General features: G+C 39.7%; 1 protein-coding gene across 4 annotated transcripts in view; it reads left to right on the forward strand.

The window, feature by feature from the left end:
* KCNMA1 (potassium calcium-activated channel subfamily M alpha 1) overlaps positions 1–18,787 on the forward strand; it is a 1,434,006-nt gene that overhangs the window by 947,850 nt on the left and 467,369 nt on the right. For all 4 annotated transcript variants that reach the window (XM_019502361.1, XM_019502362.1, XM_019502363.1 and 1 more), the window contains 3 exons: positions 8,988–9,063; positions 10,716–10,886; positions 12,535–12,626. In XM_019502361.1, the coding sequence (XP_019357906.1) occupies positions 8,988–9,063; positions 10,716–10,886; positions 12,535–12,626 (339 nt within the window). The remainder of the gene's footprint in view (positions 1–8,987; positions 9,064–10,715; positions 10,887–12,534; positions 12,627–18,787) is intronic.

The raw sequence follows: 18,787 nt of genomic DNA on the forward strand, positions 1-18,787 counted from the left end.
CACACGGCCAACCTGGTTACTCCCGCAACCCACAGTTGAGCTGCTCTTGTGATTGGCAGCTGCTCTACTCCTAACTCAGGAACGGGGCACCCAAGTGCCCCCGTGACATAAGGCTATTTTGATGACTTGGTCATATGCAAACAATGGATGATGGCCATATACCTAAGGATCCCTTGTATGGAGATCTCTTTACAGGAAGAAACCCACAAGAGCATCCTTACATCCATTTCAAAGATGTTTGCAAGACAGAAGTGAAGGTAATGAACATTGAGCCAAACAATTGGGAAAAGATTGCTGAGGCTCAAAAGTCTTGGAAATAGTCTATTAACCATAGAATGAAGTCTTTTGAGGAAAGAAGAGCCAAACACACTGAGGAAAGAAGAAACCTCAGGAAGATACCTGCACCACATTCAGGACTGTTAGATACGAACTTCACATGTGAGAAGTTGAAGAAGGAACTGTCATTCAAGAATAGGGCTCTGTAGCCACAGTTGCAGATGTTCAATGAGCTGACATATCACTTGGTGCAAATTTATTGTCTCATGAGTTAGACAGATGCCTATATATTATAAGTACATCCACGTTCAGTTGCATTAAGCCTTAACTGAATGTTTGGGAGCACCACATACCAGGTTAAGGCTTCTAGCCAGTAAAGCACCTAAGTATTTGGATAATGTTATGCATGTGAGCTGCCCCACAGGAGTAAATCAGCTTACAAATGCTCTGAAAGTTATACACATGGTTCAGGGTTTTGCTGGATTGGGTTCTAAATCTCTAATTCTTCAGACGTGAGCTCCCAGTGCTTGTCATAATGAAACTTCTCTTTGTGTAAAACCATAGGGTTTTTAAATGATGAACAAAAAATATCATCAGTGTCAGTGAAGTACTCAGTGGGTGCATCTACATGAGGTGTTTACTGAAGAATAGATTAATTAGCTCTGAAGTAAACATCTTGCATCTATGTGTGCAGCCCTATTTAGGCCATAGGGAACTAATTAACTCCACATCAAGGTTGTTTTTTTAAAGACAAATACTAGCAACCAGCCCTTTAGAAACCCTGTGAAAGTACTCTAATGTCTAGCTCATGGTGAAGCCCATGCCATTGCATCTTCACTGCTTGATGTTTACTAAAAGATATATAGCACAAAGCTAGCATGGGCATGCTTACCCACTGTTACAACCTTCATTTGACTGTGTTAGATATATGAGTTGACTATGCTGAGACTTTGCATGGGTCCAGGGGTCATCCTACAGGTATGCCTTGAAGGATCAGGGCTTTGATCTGACCCATGACTTTTTTAATATTCTGGCTGTTGCAGTTGTTCTGTGTAATTTCTTCAGGAAATCTGTCTAGCTCACCCCTTTTTAATATAGTTTCCATGAAAATGGTTATCAGCCCTTTTATTTGACTTACTAAAGAGGAAGATTGTTTGTCAGTTTGCAACAGGATTTCTTTTGTGTCATATATGTGACCAGAAGTTGAGAAACAAGTCTGGTTTCTGAAAGTGTTTAAATATAATTTCAGTTTAGCTTGATAAAAAATCATTTAGATGCCAGCAGTTCATAGACTTGAATTTCTTACAGATTTAATTGTCTGAAGATTCTTATTTGTTCGCTTTTCAAAGCTTATTTCCTGTCTTGGGGCTAGATTATTCATAACTGTGAAGCTATTATTCATAGCATGCAAACATTAGACATCTTAGACATTGACAGTAATCCTTTTGAACCCAGTAGGTGACTTCATAGAAGTCAATGGCAATATTTTCACTAACATCAACAAGGCAAGCATTTCCCTCCCTGGGTTTGCTTAGGTGGATAAGTTATTCTTGTACTTCAACATTCTTAAGGTTTTGGCTTTGGTTTTGAGCCTCTAATTTAGAAAAAATATTTTGCCCAGAATTCAATTTTTGTCAGTTTTCCTTTACACTGTATAGCATTACTACATCAGGAGTGCCAAACTTACCCTGGGCCAGATTCAAAGGCCATACTGTGGGGCTCCTCTTGGGCTAGATCCATGGGACCAGTGGCAGCTGCAGCAGAGGTTTAATGGTGATAGTGACAAGGATCTGGCAGTGGCGGTGGGTGTCTGGCAGCAGTTGCAGGGCCAAGTGGTGTTGGCAGGAGTCTGTTAGTGGCAGGGGCCTGGAGTGAACCTTAGGGGTCTAAACAATACAGGGCAAGCAAAAGCTAAACCCTCGGCCTCCAGAAGCCTGCTGTTAGGCAGGCAGGCTGGTATAGAATGGCTCTTTATTTGACACCTCTGTACTAGATATTACTGCACTTAATTCTAGACACAAAAATATATAGCCTGTTATTCATTACTAAATTAGACACGTACATGTAATACAATGTTTCACCTTAACCTCTTAAAAGCTCTCTAAAGTTTACATTTAAATTTAACTAGGCATTCATTAAAATGTTTCAAAATGCATTAAAAGTTACAGCACTTAACCTTGTTAACAAGGCAATCTAATTTATATGCCAGTTACAGAAAGCAAAATATATCAATTTTACCTAGAATATGCTGAAATTTTTAATAGGAAAAACTGTAATTTATTTCTTAAAGAGAAAACTCTCTCTCTGTTGGAGCCCCAGACACCTGACTGTGGTGTGGTGCAGGGAAATCTCTGCCAAAGCGCTAAGTGCCTGGCTCTAATGAAGGTAGTCTCTCCCATGGCTGAATCCTCCATGGGTCATAAGTTACCGCACCCTGCTCTAATATACCTGTAGCCTCTACAGAGATAATAGGAGACCATACTATAGATGTTGACAACATTCAAAACCACCATAGTATCAACCATTTCTATTGTTTTTTAGACTAAGTCCTAATTTTTATTTTTTTTGGCTTGCAATCTTTCATCTAAATCATATAATAATCTTTCTGCTCACTGGTTGGATGACTGAACCTTCTTCAGATAATAACAAAAAATGAGTTTCAAATAATGAACAAAATCCTGGCTAATGCTCAGTGGGATGAACCTTCACTTGCCTGAAAATTAGAGGAACTTCCAGGCTCTGCCTATGTGTTGGTGCCTACCCAGTGCCTGCCTGAATGCTCAAGAATAATGGATCAACTAACCATACAAAAATACTGTTGATAGATCTCATTGCTTTTATTCCTTTATATAAGGAAGCTTTTTCATTAGTGATAGGGAACAAAAGCAAAATCATCTTATACTTGGGGAAACCTCTAATACAGGAGGATTAGAAAATGTAATCCTCCTTTTAGGAAGGAAGATACCTCTCTTCCTCCCACAAAGGCTATTAACTTGGAGGTGGGCCTCATTGTCCCAGATTTTGACTCAGATCAAAGCAGGTGAAGCATGGATCTAGTGCTTCCAAGCCAGTAGGTGGTTCAAGAAAGCATGCAGCCCGACAATTTTGTCCCTGGAATAAACCATTTAAGTTAAATGAACACAAATGCATATAGCTAAGTCCCAGGAAAGAGTGTTAGCACATTTTATCTGGCATAATTCACAGGTACTTGAAGCAGAACAATGGGTGTGAATGTCTGTAGGATCCCAAGATAGATGGATTTCTCCTGAAAGAAATGTGCATGGTCTGTTTACAGCCAAAGGGGGACATTTAGGTGAATGTCTAGTGCCCTGGCTTTTTCATGGTGGCTCTAAATTTATGAAACGCAATACCTACAGATTAACTGCCATAAACTGTTTATTGACTACATTCCATAACTGCAAAATAAAGCAGTGCTGAAACCATGTATCTATTTGTTTAACTTCATGCACTGTGCATAGTCCCACTGAAATGAAAATTGCCTTTTTCTTGAATGGTATGATTCACAGTGTTTAATATTTGCAGGATTGGGCTAAAAGCAAAAATCCTATATAAAAAAGCCCACACAAATGAAATAGATCAAAAAAGCTTTGGCCTAGGAAGCGATAGAAGTAGAGTTGGAGTATTACACCATTTGTTCAGTAAGAGATATTGCCAAAAAATCTTGCTCCTTGAAGGGGATTGGTAAAAATGAAAAAGGGTAGATTCTTAGCATAAATTTGAATAGCTTAAGTAATTTAGTTGGTTTAACATGTTGGAGACCTAATTAAGAATCTGGCCCAATAGCAGTAATACTGGGGTGAACTACATATCTCCCATCCGTGAGTGGATATGTGATTTTGGAAAGCAGGTTGCAGATGGTGTGGGATGGTGCGTCATTATATGCTACACAACAGTATTTTTCTCTAGTTAAGAGAAACTAGAAATGTTACTAATATGCTAGGGGCCTAGTGCTGTATGATTCAGTTTAATATCAAAGTAAAAACCAATATCACTTTATTGAAATGTGCATTAATTTGCCAGACTATATATTAAACTTAAAAAACACTACAAACCAAGCGAACATAGTGAAAAGATATTGTTTCAATAGTCTTGTAGGGTGCTTACACAAGTTATATTTTTCATGAGATTGGGCTCCTGGAAGTGATTTACAGCTGTGACATAACACACACAAATGTGTTCAGAGAACTTTTAAAATGGGTAATTTCATGAAAAATTAACCCTGGTCAAATGAGATATCAGATGAAGGTGTTCTAAAGCAGTGCCTTAGGGATCTTGTGTTCCCTCCAGGGTTCATTTTTCATGCTTTGCAGGGCTGGCAGCAGGGGAGGGAGGGGAGGGGAAGGGAGCAGCATAGAGCTGTCAGGTGCTTTGCCTGGCCAGAGCCTGAAGGGGAGTGGAGTGGAATGGAGCCCCCTCACCTCATGCCCCCCCCCAGCTATCTCAGCTGGGGTTTTGGGGGGATCGAGGCTAGGCCCACAAAGCAAAGGGGGGTCCCTCACTCCAGCTGTGGCCAGGCCTCTTGACAGTGGCAGTAGGAATTGCCTGCTGCTGTGCCTGGCTGGAGCTGAGGAGTGAGGGCATAGAACAGAGCCCCCTCACCTTGTGGGTCTGGGACAGCTTCCCCCAATACCCCAGCCTGAGTTGAGCGGGTCATTAATACCTGTTGTGACAGGGGGCCAGCTCAAGGCCAGTCACGACATTGGCCCACCCACCTGTCTAGGGCAGTCCGTCCTGCCTCTTCTGCCATGTCTTTGATGTTTCCAGAAATAGGTGTTTATATGCGGGGGATTACCAATTTATTTGCCCTGATGCCAAAGGCAAAATACATGGCTCTGAACCACCACTATGCCATGTCCTATGCTTCACAGATGGCATCCAAGATCACTTCCAACTCCCCCGGTCCCTTAGCTGGGGTGCACAAAGCCTTTGGCCAAAATTTGGCTTCAGGTGTTCTCAAATGTGCCTGGCCTTTCTGCCCTCCTCACTGGGGCAACAACTCCACCCCCTTACTGCCACCCACGCTCTGCCCTACTCTGTATGGCCCTTCAGGCCCTCTTGGCCCTACTCCATACAGCTTTTCAGGCTTCCTCTCTCTCATGCATGATCCTGACCCCTTGCAGACATTCAGACCACAAAATTCAGGCCCTACTCTATGACAGGCATCAGGTCTATCACCCCACACCCTGAGTGGGCTCCAACCCCTGGCCCTCTCTGGCCTTGGGTGTCTCACATTTGGCCTATGGCCCACTTGGGCTTCAGGTGTCTGTTGAAGTACCTGGACCCCTAACTCATCCTCTTGCTAGGCCTCGTTCTTTGAAGTGTTGGGCCTTGGGTCCTCCTGGCCCCTGTGCTGTCATCCCAAGCCTGCTGCATTTCTGTCAGGGTGTGCTCCTTTAGCCTTTCTCCTCCATGGGGTACTGACAAGGCAACAGGGGGTGAGGCTTTTCATACTCACCTTTCACTGGGAAGGCACAGGTGTGGCATTTCCTGGAGACTGCTCCGCCACAGGGAGATCCACCATACCATCCAACTCCAGCAGAGTGTAGATTCAGGTCATACCCCAGGACTGTTGGCTTATTAATGGTATTTAAAGGTCTGTTTTTTGGGAATTGGCTTATAGGTATAGATATATTCATTTATAATGGTTTAAAATGGGCAGCAGGGGTTAATTGATTTCAAAAGAGCCTGCATCTCACACACACAGAGTTTCTCACAGCTCTGAAAACAGACAGGCTGTTTAACACAACAAGGCCAATGGATACACACGTAGCCTAAGAACTGAGGGGGCATGCTATAACATGAGATCACAGCCTTCAAGGCAGACAGGCTATCTAACACAACAAGGACACTAGTCTGGAAACCAAGGTAGTATGTACAATACTGCCCATAACATGAGATAAGTGGCACCAGCTAAGGCCCCAGAGAAGGGGGGGCTGAGTCCCAGTTTTGGGGAAACAAACCAAATTAAGAGAAGGCCCAGAAGGCTACATGGACATATTGTTTCTTTTCTATTATCACTGTGTATCAATAAATTTGCCTGTTATTGAATGGAAAGGTCATGGTCGATCTAAGGGTGGGTGTTCTGGGTGCTACAGTCTGCAGGCTGAGTGATGTTGCTTCTCTAGCTCCCTAGGTGTAACTCCCAGCTCTACTCCTAGGGCCTGGGTTTATACCGAGGCTGCTCAGCCCTCCTACAATCTGGTGGTCCTCTTGCAGTTATGTGACTGCCTAATTGGGCCTAACTGCACCTGTCAGCTGCTCCACAGCCTGCTTAAGCCACTTAAAGTGGCAGGCACCATAGGTGCCTCACCATACTGTGGAATGAAGAGAGATAAGCAGGAATCTGATAGATTACAATGAACAATGAAGTCAATTGACTCCCTCAGTGCTGCCTAAATATAAATGCTGCTGCTCCTTCTAGGTTTTAAAGTTTCATAGATTTCATAGACATTAGGGCTGGAAGGGACCCTGGAGGATCATTGAGTCCAGCCCCCTGCCCCAGGGGCAGGAAGTCAGCAGGGGTCATAGGATCCCAGCAAGATAAACATCCAAATTTCTCTCGAGGGTGTTCAAAATAGGTGCTTGAGCCACCTTCAGTGGCAGTCTATTCCAGACCTTGGGGGCTTGGACTGTAAAAAAGTTCTTATGTCCAGCCTGAAACGGTCCTGAAGGAGTTTGTGACCATTTGACCTTGTCATCCCTTGGGGCGCTCTGGTGAACAGATGTTCCCTCAGATCCTGGTAAGCACCCCTGATAAACCCTGGGTGCTTACCAGGTGGCCACCAGATCAACCCTGAGCCTGTGTTTTTCCAGACTCAAGAGTCCCATGGCTTTCAGCCTCTCTTCATAAGGTCTGTTTTCCTGACCTCTGATCATGCACATGGCTCTCCTCTGCACCCTGTCAAGCTTCTCCACATCCTTTTTGAATTGCGGAGTCCAAAACTGGCTGCAGTACTCCAGCTGTGGCCTCACCAAGGCTGAGTACAATGGGAGAATGATGTCCCGGGATTTGCTTGAGAAGCATCTGTGGATGCAAGCCAGCATTTTGCTTGCTTTACTAGCAGCAGCATCACATTGAAGGCTCATGTTCATCTTGTGGTTAGTCATGACCTCCAAGTCCCTTTCGTCCGTAGCGCTAGCCAGCATAGCACTGCTGAGCCTATAAGCATGCTGTGGGTTTTTCTTCCCAAGGTAGAGAACCTTGCATTTTTTGGTGTTAAGCGCCATCAGGTTCTCATCCATCCATTTCCTGAGGCTGTCAAGGTCAGGTGTGGATTTTTTACCCCAAAGTTTGGTGTCATCAGCAACCAGTAAGAATTGGTTTTGATACCACATCATTAATGAAGATATTGAAAAGTGTTGGCCCAAGCACAGAGCCTTGAGGGACCCAACTGGTCACAGCGCACCACGACGATTGACTTCCATCAACCACCACCCTCTGGGTCCGACCATGGAGCCAATTCCCCAGCCAGTGGATCGTGGTGAAGCTGTGGCTGCAGTTAGCCAGTTTTGCTAAGAGGTGATCATGGGAGACCAGATCGAAGGCTTTTTTAAAGTCAAGAAATACAACATCAATCTCATCTCCCTTGTCCAGGTGATAGGTCATCTGGTCATAGAAAGAAATGAGATTGGTCAAGCAAGATCTACCAGCAACAAACCCATGCTGGCTATCCCTCAGGATGCTGCCATCAGCCAGTCTGTTAAGAATGGCTTCTTTGATAATCTTTTCTAAGCCTTTCCCTGGAATAGAGGTCAAGCTGATGGGCCTGTAGTTTGCCAGATCCGCTTTCCTCCTTTTCTTGAAGATAGGCTGGAGTAGGGATCAAAGTGGGGTGCAACTGCACCACTGCCTTCCCCCTCACACCCTGAAAACTTCCCTACTCCCACCCTCTTGTTATGGGATAAAACTTGCCAAAACTGGTGCCAATTTGAGAGTACTTGTGACAGAGTTAACACTGGACAGTGCCCCCTCCTCCTTCCTAGAAACATAAAGAAGCTGGCAGCCATCTTGTAGCACTCTGTCCATCTTTCTGTGTCTCCATGCAACGAGGTTCTGGCAAAGAAAATCAGCTTCCCTGCTTAAAATATGTACCCCAGTTTTGGAGGGCTGATTTAGGGGAAAAAGTATGTGCAATATTCGTACTTGGCCATGTGTGCAAATGTACTGTAATGCCTACTGCTAAGAAGGCATTTTTTCAGTTATCATTCATTCCATTTAAATAGCATTTCCTAAGCTGTATAAACTAACATGGAAGCAAATTTTGTGTGTTATGTAGCAATAAATGTTTTGTAGATATCATTCTGTAAGTTTCTTAATGGAGTCTACTTCTGTTCCCAATGATGTCAACACAAGGAACTCCAGTCTTGAAATACAGATAAACTCTGCATAACAGTGTAGAGATACTTTTTAAAAAATGTGTCATGTACCAAAATGTTATCTGTGTCACAATTTAGGCTCTCATTTTATATGACTCTGTATATTTTAAACACTGTATAATGTAAGATGTCTGTTACACCATTGACATTAAGATGGAAATATCAGCTTAGAAATGATTTTGAGACACTCTAGTTCAGTGGCATGTGAACCACTGCATTATTATGACTGATGGCTGTATGTCTATTATAGAAGCACAAAAATAATTTGTGTTCCTGTTTCAACTTCAAATACATGTTTCTTGTGTTTTTTTCAGTAATTCCATCAAGCTGGTGAATCTGTGCTCTATATTTATTAGTACATGGCTGACAGCAGCTGGGTTCATACATTTGGTAAGTATGCTTGGATCAACTCCTCTCTAAATTATTTATTCTCTGCCATCATCTAGCTCACAATAATCCTTTCATACAGCTATGCAATACAATAAAGAAACGTATGCTGCCTGATGTTTCTACCCCGAATTAATCTGAATAGTATTATTAACATTGTTAATCTAAGTGTTTCAGTTCACCAATACTTAAAGTTGCATTTGGAGAGCCTTCCAAACCTATGTTTTACCACTAGGTGGCAGTGTTTCCTTAATAACTACCAGGCTGGAAAAGGCTGGTATAATATGAATGATAATGACATTCTGGGAAACACGTGGTTTTGCCAAAAAAGGAATTGTCTATATTCAGAAGAAAAAATAATATGATTACTAGTGTTTTCAAGTGGGGTTCCTCAGAGATTAGTTGTCTTTTTCTTATCTTTGTGTTTAAAAAAAAAAAATCATATATCTTTCGCTTCATGCCATGCAGGATTTCTGTGTAGTTTAGTGTTTGTAAATCATTTTGAGAATCTTGGATGAAACATGTTTTCATTGTGTCATATAAAATTATAGTTACATTATTAATAGTTTTGGATTATTATTCAATTTTTCTAGATTTGAGGGTAGAAATAATACTTTATGATTAAATGTAGGTTTTTCTGACTCAGTGTTGTTTTCACTTCTTTGTATGCTTTCCAACACAGGTGTTTTAAATTTACTGCAGGGATTCTCAAACATACAACTTTATAATGTGAACCAAGTCTTAATAGAAAGATTGCTGGGTGGATGCTTCCTTTCTCATTCATAAACATGTAACATCCTTGTGGCAACTGGAATAACTAGTCATATGGCAAAATAATATTAGGAAAATATTTAATCTACTTTAGCTGCTTTTAAATCAATTTAAAAGCATGGAACAAGAAAGGAGCCAGAACCACAGGACCAGGCAGCGTTTTCATGGATCACAGTTTTGGAATTTCTTCCCCATTGGAATGTGAAGCACAAATCTGTGTGCTACCTTCTGAAAATAGGGTTTATAGAAGAACTGTAGTTTATAATGTCATAAACACTTGAATACAACTTTATTCAGGCTACAATATATTCTTTAGCATATACTTTCTCAGTGCTGGGCATACCAGGTCTGTTCCACTGTTTATTCATCAATAAAAAGTCCCTCTGTCTTTGCCCACAGTGTGTAGAATGGACACTTGTTACATTAGATGGCTAGTGAAAACTCTACTTGAGCTCCACTGATAGTCTTGCACTTATGACTCTGAACTTTTTGGAGCCAAAGTTCTGTTGCTCAGTACACGTGTGAGATTAATTAATATACATTCAGTAGTTTGGGGGGGAAATGTGAAATGATGTCATTGGATAAGGAGTGTAAAGTTCATATAAAAAGTATAAAACATAGGAAGATGATATTTATCTGGATTGCTGAATACTCTGTTAAGTAGTGGAGAAGGTGACTTCTATAAATAATATGAACAAACAGCATCTTGGATGGTGTCAGTGGAGTTGTTCAGTTCTAATTAGAGCAGAAGTGAGTCCTGTATCTTTATAAAAGGATCCAGAGTTGATACATATTATATACCAATTAGATGAAAATAAATGTATAACCTGTATTCATCTACGCTACTAGTCTGTTATTTCATATTTGTTCCTTTTCTGTTGTAGGTGGAGAACTCAGGGGATCCATGGGAAAATTTCCAAAATAACCAACAGCTTACATATTGGGAATGTGTTTATTTACTAATGGTTACTATGTCCACTGTTGGTTATGGAGATGTTTATGCAAAAACAACCCTTGGTCGCCTTTTCATGGTCTTCTTCATCCTCGGGGGATTGGTAAAATCTCTTTCTTATTATTGTTGTTGTTACTACTACTTTAAATATCTGATTCTCTGTGCCCCATGCTGTATTTAAAGTAGTTATATTAATTTTAAAACTTGGCTTCTTAATAATATCTTTGTAACATTTGAACACTTCAGGTACATACTTGGTTTATTCTAGAGAAGTATTTATGTATGCTAGATCTTGTTAATTTTTGCAAGGATTTAGTGGAGCGAGATTTAGTCTAATCCATTAAAGAAAATAATGCATAAAGTGCCTTAACAATTCTATTTACAGCACTATTTATAGTCCATTACTTTTCAGTGACAATTACTGTTGTGCAATGTTTGATGCTGTTATTATTTTAAAGACAGTTTGCGGTTTCAAGAACCTTCCCTTCCCTTCTTTGTTCCTTCCCAGAATTCCAACAAACACTGTGGCTTTGGACTGCCTTAAAGAGCAGCTTGCCCAATCCAGATGATGGCAAACCATGTTCTCTTTAAATTTTTAACAATGCAACCATGCCAAATAACATGGTGTTAACATGCATGTAACCACATTTAACTCTCACCCTACAAATTGGAAAATGTATCATTCCTTTTCCTGCCCAGAGTATGTGCCTAGCACTAGATAAACTAATTGTCTTATGTTAAATTACCGTTTTTATCTTTATGAGTAATACTGTAGGAACTGCTGAATTCTATCTTTTAAAACAGCAAAGTTTATATTAAAATTTACATTCTGCAAGGTAAGTGCTAAGTAAAATCCATTCTTGGTGTATGTATTGTACATATACATCTATTTTGTATTGTTTACTCTTCACACATTTTCTGTACATATACGTACATCTCTTTGAAGATGGTATGTATATAACACACATCATTGTCAGTGCAATATAGGTGATGTATAAACATTCATATCCAAAAGACATGCATATTTGCATATGGATAAAGAGACCAAGTTGACTGGCAGCAGCTCTTCGAAGTATCCAGCCACAAGCAAGATGTTTGTTGGACAAAACATGGCAGATTTTTTTTTCTTCCTACTACCTTTTTATATCATGTGTCCTTACATACCTTTTAAAAACAAAACTTTTCACAAGTTTTTTTGTTTTTGGTTTTTTGTTCTTGCTTCTTGTTTTTGTTTTTTCTTTGTCTTTTTTTTATGGGGGGGTGACTCCATTTTAATTCTTGTGGGGGGGAACCCCAGGTGCCATATTTTTCTTTGGACTCTTAAAGGTAAAAAGTCTCTACATCTTTTAAAAAACAAACAAAAAATCGTAATAATGCATGTTTTTTTTTGCAGTGTGTAAAACTGGGATATTTCCCCCCCTCTTCAGGAAGAATTAGCAGTTATTTTACAATTAGAGGCTAATTTGACTTCATTTTGTTCTTGTTTTGTTTTGGGTATTTTTTCTCTTTTGACCATTTCTTTAGTTTACCAGGTGTGCATCTTTTTCAAAACCAACTTTTACATTGAATCCTCTTGTTTTGCTTTGTAAGAACTTGTTTTTATTTTTTATTTTCTTTTTAAATACCTTTATAGATCTAATTCTTTTGCATTTTCAGATCTTAAAGATATATATCTTCTGAAAATATTCATCACCCCCCTTTCTTTGGCCTCTCTTTTTAGTCTTTTCTTCTGTCTCCTATCTTCTTCTTAGGCCATGTTTGCCAGCTACGTCCCTGAAATCATAGAGTTAATAGGAAACCGCAAGAAATATGGTGGTTCCTATAGTGCGGTTAGTGGAAGAAAGTAAGTATTCCAAGAGGCTCTGCTGCCTCTGCTGCAGTAGAACACTCTCTGCATGCCATTTTCTTTTTTGTGTTTTTGTTTCATGCATGTAGGCAATGTTTGCTCGCTACGTGCCAGAAATTGCTGCTCTCATCCTTAATCGGAAGAAATACGGCGGGACTTTTAACTCAACCCGAGGCAGAAAGTAAGTCTAAAAAGACCAGGTGTGGTTGTGTGACACTTTAACAGCCCCTGAAGGTGGTCACAGCTTGACTCACGGACACTCCCTAAGATGTGGTGCTCTGTGACATCAGCTGTTATCACTGGAGCGTTGTCACACTGTTAGTAGAGACCTGGGCCATGCTAAGGTACAAGTCACAATATTTTGTCCCTTCTTCAAAAGAATCTCTGCACACTGAAGGAACCCTGCTATTGCATCTGCAGTTAGATTGTGGAACAAAGTTGTCATATCACTTCACCTTTTTGAGCATTAATTGGTTAGATCATCATTTAGTCATTTCTTGGCCAAGTAATTATAAAAGTCATTGTTTTGAAGTAACTTGACTCACTAAACATTATGTATGGCAGAACACAGCATGAGAACTTCATGTGGCCAGGTAATTTCATTATGGTGGCCACATCAGAAGCTGGTACTGCTATTTTTCATTAACCAAATTATTAGATATGCACCGCACACCATTCCCATTGACTTCTTTTGGAATTTGTAGGTTGTCAGGCCCTTGGGATTTAGGATCAGTGTTTTTAAAAAACCTGTTCCATCTTAGCAATTGATAATCTACCCCAACTCTAAAAAAAATAAAGACAGGACTTGAGCGTCAGTAAAGTGCTATAAAAATGAAGAATTATTCTTTTTGGCTGGTAGCAACGGTTAGGTTTTAAAGGGCCTCATTAAGCTTCATAAATAAATTGCCTCACATCTTCATTGAATGCCTACTTGTCATCTGGACCATGTTGTAGCTAATTCTGTCCAGAAACTATGTTATGTCTGCTAAGAAGTATATTCAAGTAAGCTTCATTTATTCTGAGAAATCAGTATTCTTGCTTCTGCTGATTTCAGCTCATCATTGTGCCAATCCATAGCAGAGACAGAGACATCTGTCCCATTGCCCTTAAAAGCCATCACATGCACATTCCTATAAACATAATTAAGGAGACATTCCAAATAAAACATTTTAGTGGAATCCAATTGTGTGTCCCTTCCCTCACTTTGGGAAGCAAGCTTTTAGTTAGGTCCTTTGAAACAATCACCTACACATCATTTTGTGTGACAGGATTATAGTTGTTTCAAGATGTTTCCCTTCCTAACTGAATGGGGACACTCCAGAAAATCTGTAACCAGTTATAAGTCAATACTAAAACACTGATTTGCATCATATGATAGAGACGTAAAATTTTTTCCTTTGTGAAGTTCTTCTATCAGTAGACATTTCAATATGTTCCAAAAAGTAGAAGATGCTTTCCACATACATCTTTCTGTTCTTCTGTGAAAAATACCCTCAAGTGTCCAAAATGCTTTAGTGCTGCTATCATTAATAGTAATGCAAGGATCTTCTAATGTAGTCCAGCTAGACTACATTAGTTGGGTCTTAATCATCTAGATGAACAAAATCACCTCCATCTCCATTTTAATTTGAATTCTGTGATGGAGTGAAGTTTCACTAAGTCCCCAAAGCATTTACTCTTAGTATCTTTCTACTCAGCTTACTGCAGGTTATCACAGTCAAACAGAACCAAATTCTCCACTTGTGAAACAGTTTAAGTTCCCCAAGTCTTCTCTTTTGTCACTGGTACCAAGCATTGCTTTATTGTCTCTAAATGTGGACCTGATCTTCAGTCCAATCCCCACATTTTGAAGGCCTCAACTCCCAAATCATAGATGTCCTGCCAGCTTTGGGGCTTGCTTCATTTTACTTTCTCGCTGGTTTATTTCCTCTATTTATATGCGCTCTTCATTTGTCTGTAGCTCTCTCTCAGACTCTGCTGCCCATATAGCTTGTCAACTGAAACTCAGCACTGTCATCAACAAACATACTGTTCGATTTACTTTACGCATTGTTTCCTGGTTCAAAAGCTAATTACTAAGTACTTAAAAGAAGTCTTTTGCTCACGTGGATCTTTCATCAGAGAATATAAGCTTGGGAACTGCACAGTAAAAAGCCATTAGCACCCCTCGTTTGATGTTGCTTTTCCAGTCAGTAGAACAAGATTGATGAAATGTTATGTTTGGCCAAAATTTGAGTTTTCATTTGGAATTCAGTGTTGAGAGAATGGGCTGTCAGAACCAATAAGTTTTCCTTCGCTTGGGATATGGGCATGTGGTAGTAATTAGTAATATAAGGTCTTTAGTTGAGCAACCAAGCATAGATTCTGGCAGCAAACATAATGAGAAACTACAGTTGTTCTATTTCTAATGTCAAAAAGTTTCCAGACATTAAGTGTGTGTACAAAATGAAAATAGCTAAACTTTGTTGAAAGATGTTGTTCAGACTCTTAAAATAGCCTATATGTGTGTTTATGCTGTTCTCTCTCCAAGAGAGAAAGAGGAACACAAAAACGTCTTATAAAATGCATGCATATGTTTGTGCCTGTATGGATGTGCACACAATCACAAACACCGACACTATGAAATAAAATGTTTTTCTTCAATTTGAAGTTTAACATATAGAAGAAAGTTGGGGTTAGTTGGGGTGATCTTAATAGTTACACATTGCCTTTAAGCCAGAAAGGTCATCAAATAGCTCACACATTTTATACAAATTATTTTTGTCTAGTTTGAAGGAAGAATGTAATTATCACCAGTGAAATTTTACTCAGGATGCTAGAATTTCTATTACAAACACTCCTGTAGGATTTTTAATTAGCTTAGATGGAAGAAGCTTAGCTTTGCAACTTTCTAAAACGGAGACTTCAAAATTATGCTCCCACTGGTTCAATGCTGACCATGAAGGAAGTTTCCTCAGTTGGATAAACAGTACTATTTATTGTTTCATATTTTACAAAATAGTGCACTATGGTTTCCCAAACAAACACTATGCTAGTCCAAACCTGTTACCTTTTGAATCTGATATGGATATAACCCAATGCACTATAACAACAGCACTAAAAGACCAACAATGGCATAGAAAACTCAATATTTAGTTTTATTTTCTATAAGCAATGTGCACCATTTTTAAAAGCTGATTGAACTGGTCACATGCTCTAGTAATGTTTTTACTATTGTTGCCTGATATACTAGAGTCAGGTGGTCTGTGGTCTAGTTTAAAATGGTTTTCTTAAAATTACAGTGATACCCAAGTCAAATAAATAAATGCATTCCTTCCTCTAGTCATTGGTAGCTAAAAGAGCCTGTGGGTAGAAAGTAGTAATTAGAAAGACAGAATCTGGGTTTAGTAAACTTTAAAACAAAATGACAATCTAAGATGAAAATAGGAAATAAAGTTCAGGAATGAGGGGACAAATTAAAGCAGAGAAAACCCATGACTTTCTAATGTTACTAGGAAGTAGATTTACAACAAAATATTACTTGCTTTGTTTTCTACTTTGAGTGTGCTGCTAAATGGAAGGGAAGGGAGCTTACATTAGTACACAAAGGGTGTGTGCAGAAGTTACACTTAGATTGACCTAACTAAGGTTAGGATGATCTAAATGCTAATCTGTACAGATGTTCAGGGAGGTTAGATCAGGCACAAAATATCTGGTTTGATTTAACCTAGTTCACCTGAGAAGATCTAATAAGTTAGATTGGGCATTGGTTAGCCTGTTTTGCCAAACATGTACACATCTGGAGTGTAGCCATGGGGCTAGGAAAGCCCAGTTGCTCCCCCCAGCCCTGGAGCTGCACATTTCCCACTTCCAGCTTCTGCTGTAACCAGGCTGTTTTTAGCTCTGCTCCCCCTGACCCTCCAACCATGAATGGAAACCTCCCCACCCCTCCACGCCCCCCATGCATACCCACCAGCTCTCCTCAATCCCAGCAACCCCTGCTGGACCTGCCAGCCCCTGTGGAGGACCTGCTAAGTCCCTCTGATCCTGCTTGCCCCTTCCCCTGCCCCGACTTAGATCATATTCCAGGAACAGCTCCCAGTCCTGGCAAATGTGTACACAAGTGGGACACAGTCTATGATCACATGGCTTATAGTAAACCATGTGACCATAGATTGGGTCCCAGGAAACTGCATGTACCCAAAGAATTTGCGTTTATATACCTGTTCAGCCACTTCTTCTTTCCTATTCATTTCAAAGGACCAGATTGCTTTTGCCTTTTCTTTGCAAATATATATGCAAAAAGATATTGCATATGCTACTGTCTGTCTTTGACTTCTTGCAGAGTTCCCACGCCTGTGGAAGTGCAGTTCACGAACTGAGAACTCTCATTCTTGCTTTATTAGACCATTTATATCTGGAAGTGAAGGGAAAGAGTATAGCTGTTAGAGTACTAGCAATCCCATCACAAAAAGGAGCAGCAATCTGATTCCGTTTCTGATTCTGTCAGTGGTTCATTGTTCTGTAAGTGGTAACAGCAGAATTTCTCTGTGCATCAATTGATGAGTCGTTATAATTAGTAGACCAGTATCTACCTACCTGAAAGATGCATTGTAACAATTGATTCATGTTGCTTTTGTTTTGTGCGGTTGAAAGGCTATGTGTAGGTTTATAATAGAGAGAAATTTGAAACAGGGTTAAATATTATTGTCTGGCTTATAGCTCATCTTACATAATCACACAGATAAAACTGCATGCAATATTATAAGTGGTTTATCACACAGAAACCCTGCAAAACATTAAGAAATAAGTAGGCAGTGTGTTCTGAACAATAGCTGCATTCAGGTAATTTCATAGATAATTTCTAATTATAAAGTATAGGTAGCAGCTAATATGTTACTGAACTGCTTCATAATGTATTTTGTTACAGATTGTACTGAATGAAACATGAGAGCCACTGAAATACACACTCATCAGGCCTTAAAGATATATTGCATGCTAGAAGGATTGAGGCTGTGCAAGTAATTGTCAATTCAAGTAGTGACATTCTAGGATGTTGAAGAACAACCATAGGAGTTTTCAGTGATGAAATACTAGATGAAAACAGATGGAGAAAATGTTAGACATAAAACGAAGAGACAGAAAAGTTTGTGTGAGCTATGTAGTGCAATACAATATAGAATCTATTGATCAGGGAAACAAAACAAGTAGGGAGTCCTTTTTTACTGTTAGTATTACTAGATACTAAATGATATTCCATAACTTAAATATTGTGATGTTTCTTTTGGTTGATCATCCTCCTTTTGAGGCGTGTTGAGAGTGCCAACCAATTCCCATGCCCTATCTATAGTCCTTATCACTTTAAAATTTCCAGCTTGTAAGAAGCTACTAAGCCTTCTGATTCAACACCCATGAATTAGCTTACATGAGACATTTTTGAGCAAAGTACACTTGATCTTAAAAGAACTAATAGGCAATTAGCATACCACTACCAACTCTCTTGTTGTGTAGAGAAAGCTTGCAGCTTGTCTGTATAGTCAGCCAATACATTTCCAAGTCAATCTATTCATACAAGCCTTAGAAGGTTGGGAGAGTCTCTAATTCATTTGGGTTTGGATGCTTTTCTGAACCAACCAACCAACCTCTTCAGTACAAAATTCAGGCTGGATTTCTTATGCGAGCAGTTATTCTCATGAAATTCTTGAGTTTGAGTAAGCAAAATTTGGAAATATGTTTTTTGTTGTGGTATTGTGGAACTTCCACTTTTAATCCCCTCCAAAATTGGGATAATGGAGACATCTGAAATGATTTAAACAAAAAAGCCAAAAAGTCAGAGGACATTTTGTGAAGTTCATAAACTTTCAAGTTCAGTTATACTGAACTTGAAATATTCTCAAGGAATATTTCCATGACCAAACTGAATCCACTCCCAACAACAACTCATCCTCTGACAACATTCAGGAAAAGATCAACCCTAAACCCCCCCCCAAAAAACAGATTGGACACCTCAGAGCAGACGAAACCCTAACCTTGACCATTACATTGACTGCTTCAGGGAAAAAATGAACAATGAAATAATCAACAACACACGCCACCATAACAACCTCTCTCTACCAGAGAAAAAGGCCATAGAATCTCTAAGATCTAACCACCAAATAATAATAAAACCAGCAGATAAA

The sequence above is a fragment of the Gavialis gangeticus genome, unplaced genomic scaffold (assembly GCF_001723915.1).
Source record: "Gavialis gangeticus isolate Ggan-Ray unplaced genomic scaffold, GavGan_comp1, whole genome shotgun sequence".
In the NCBI taxonomy this organism is placed as follows: Eukaryota; Metazoa; Chordata; order Crocodylia; family Gavialidae; genus Gavialis; species Gavialis gangeticus.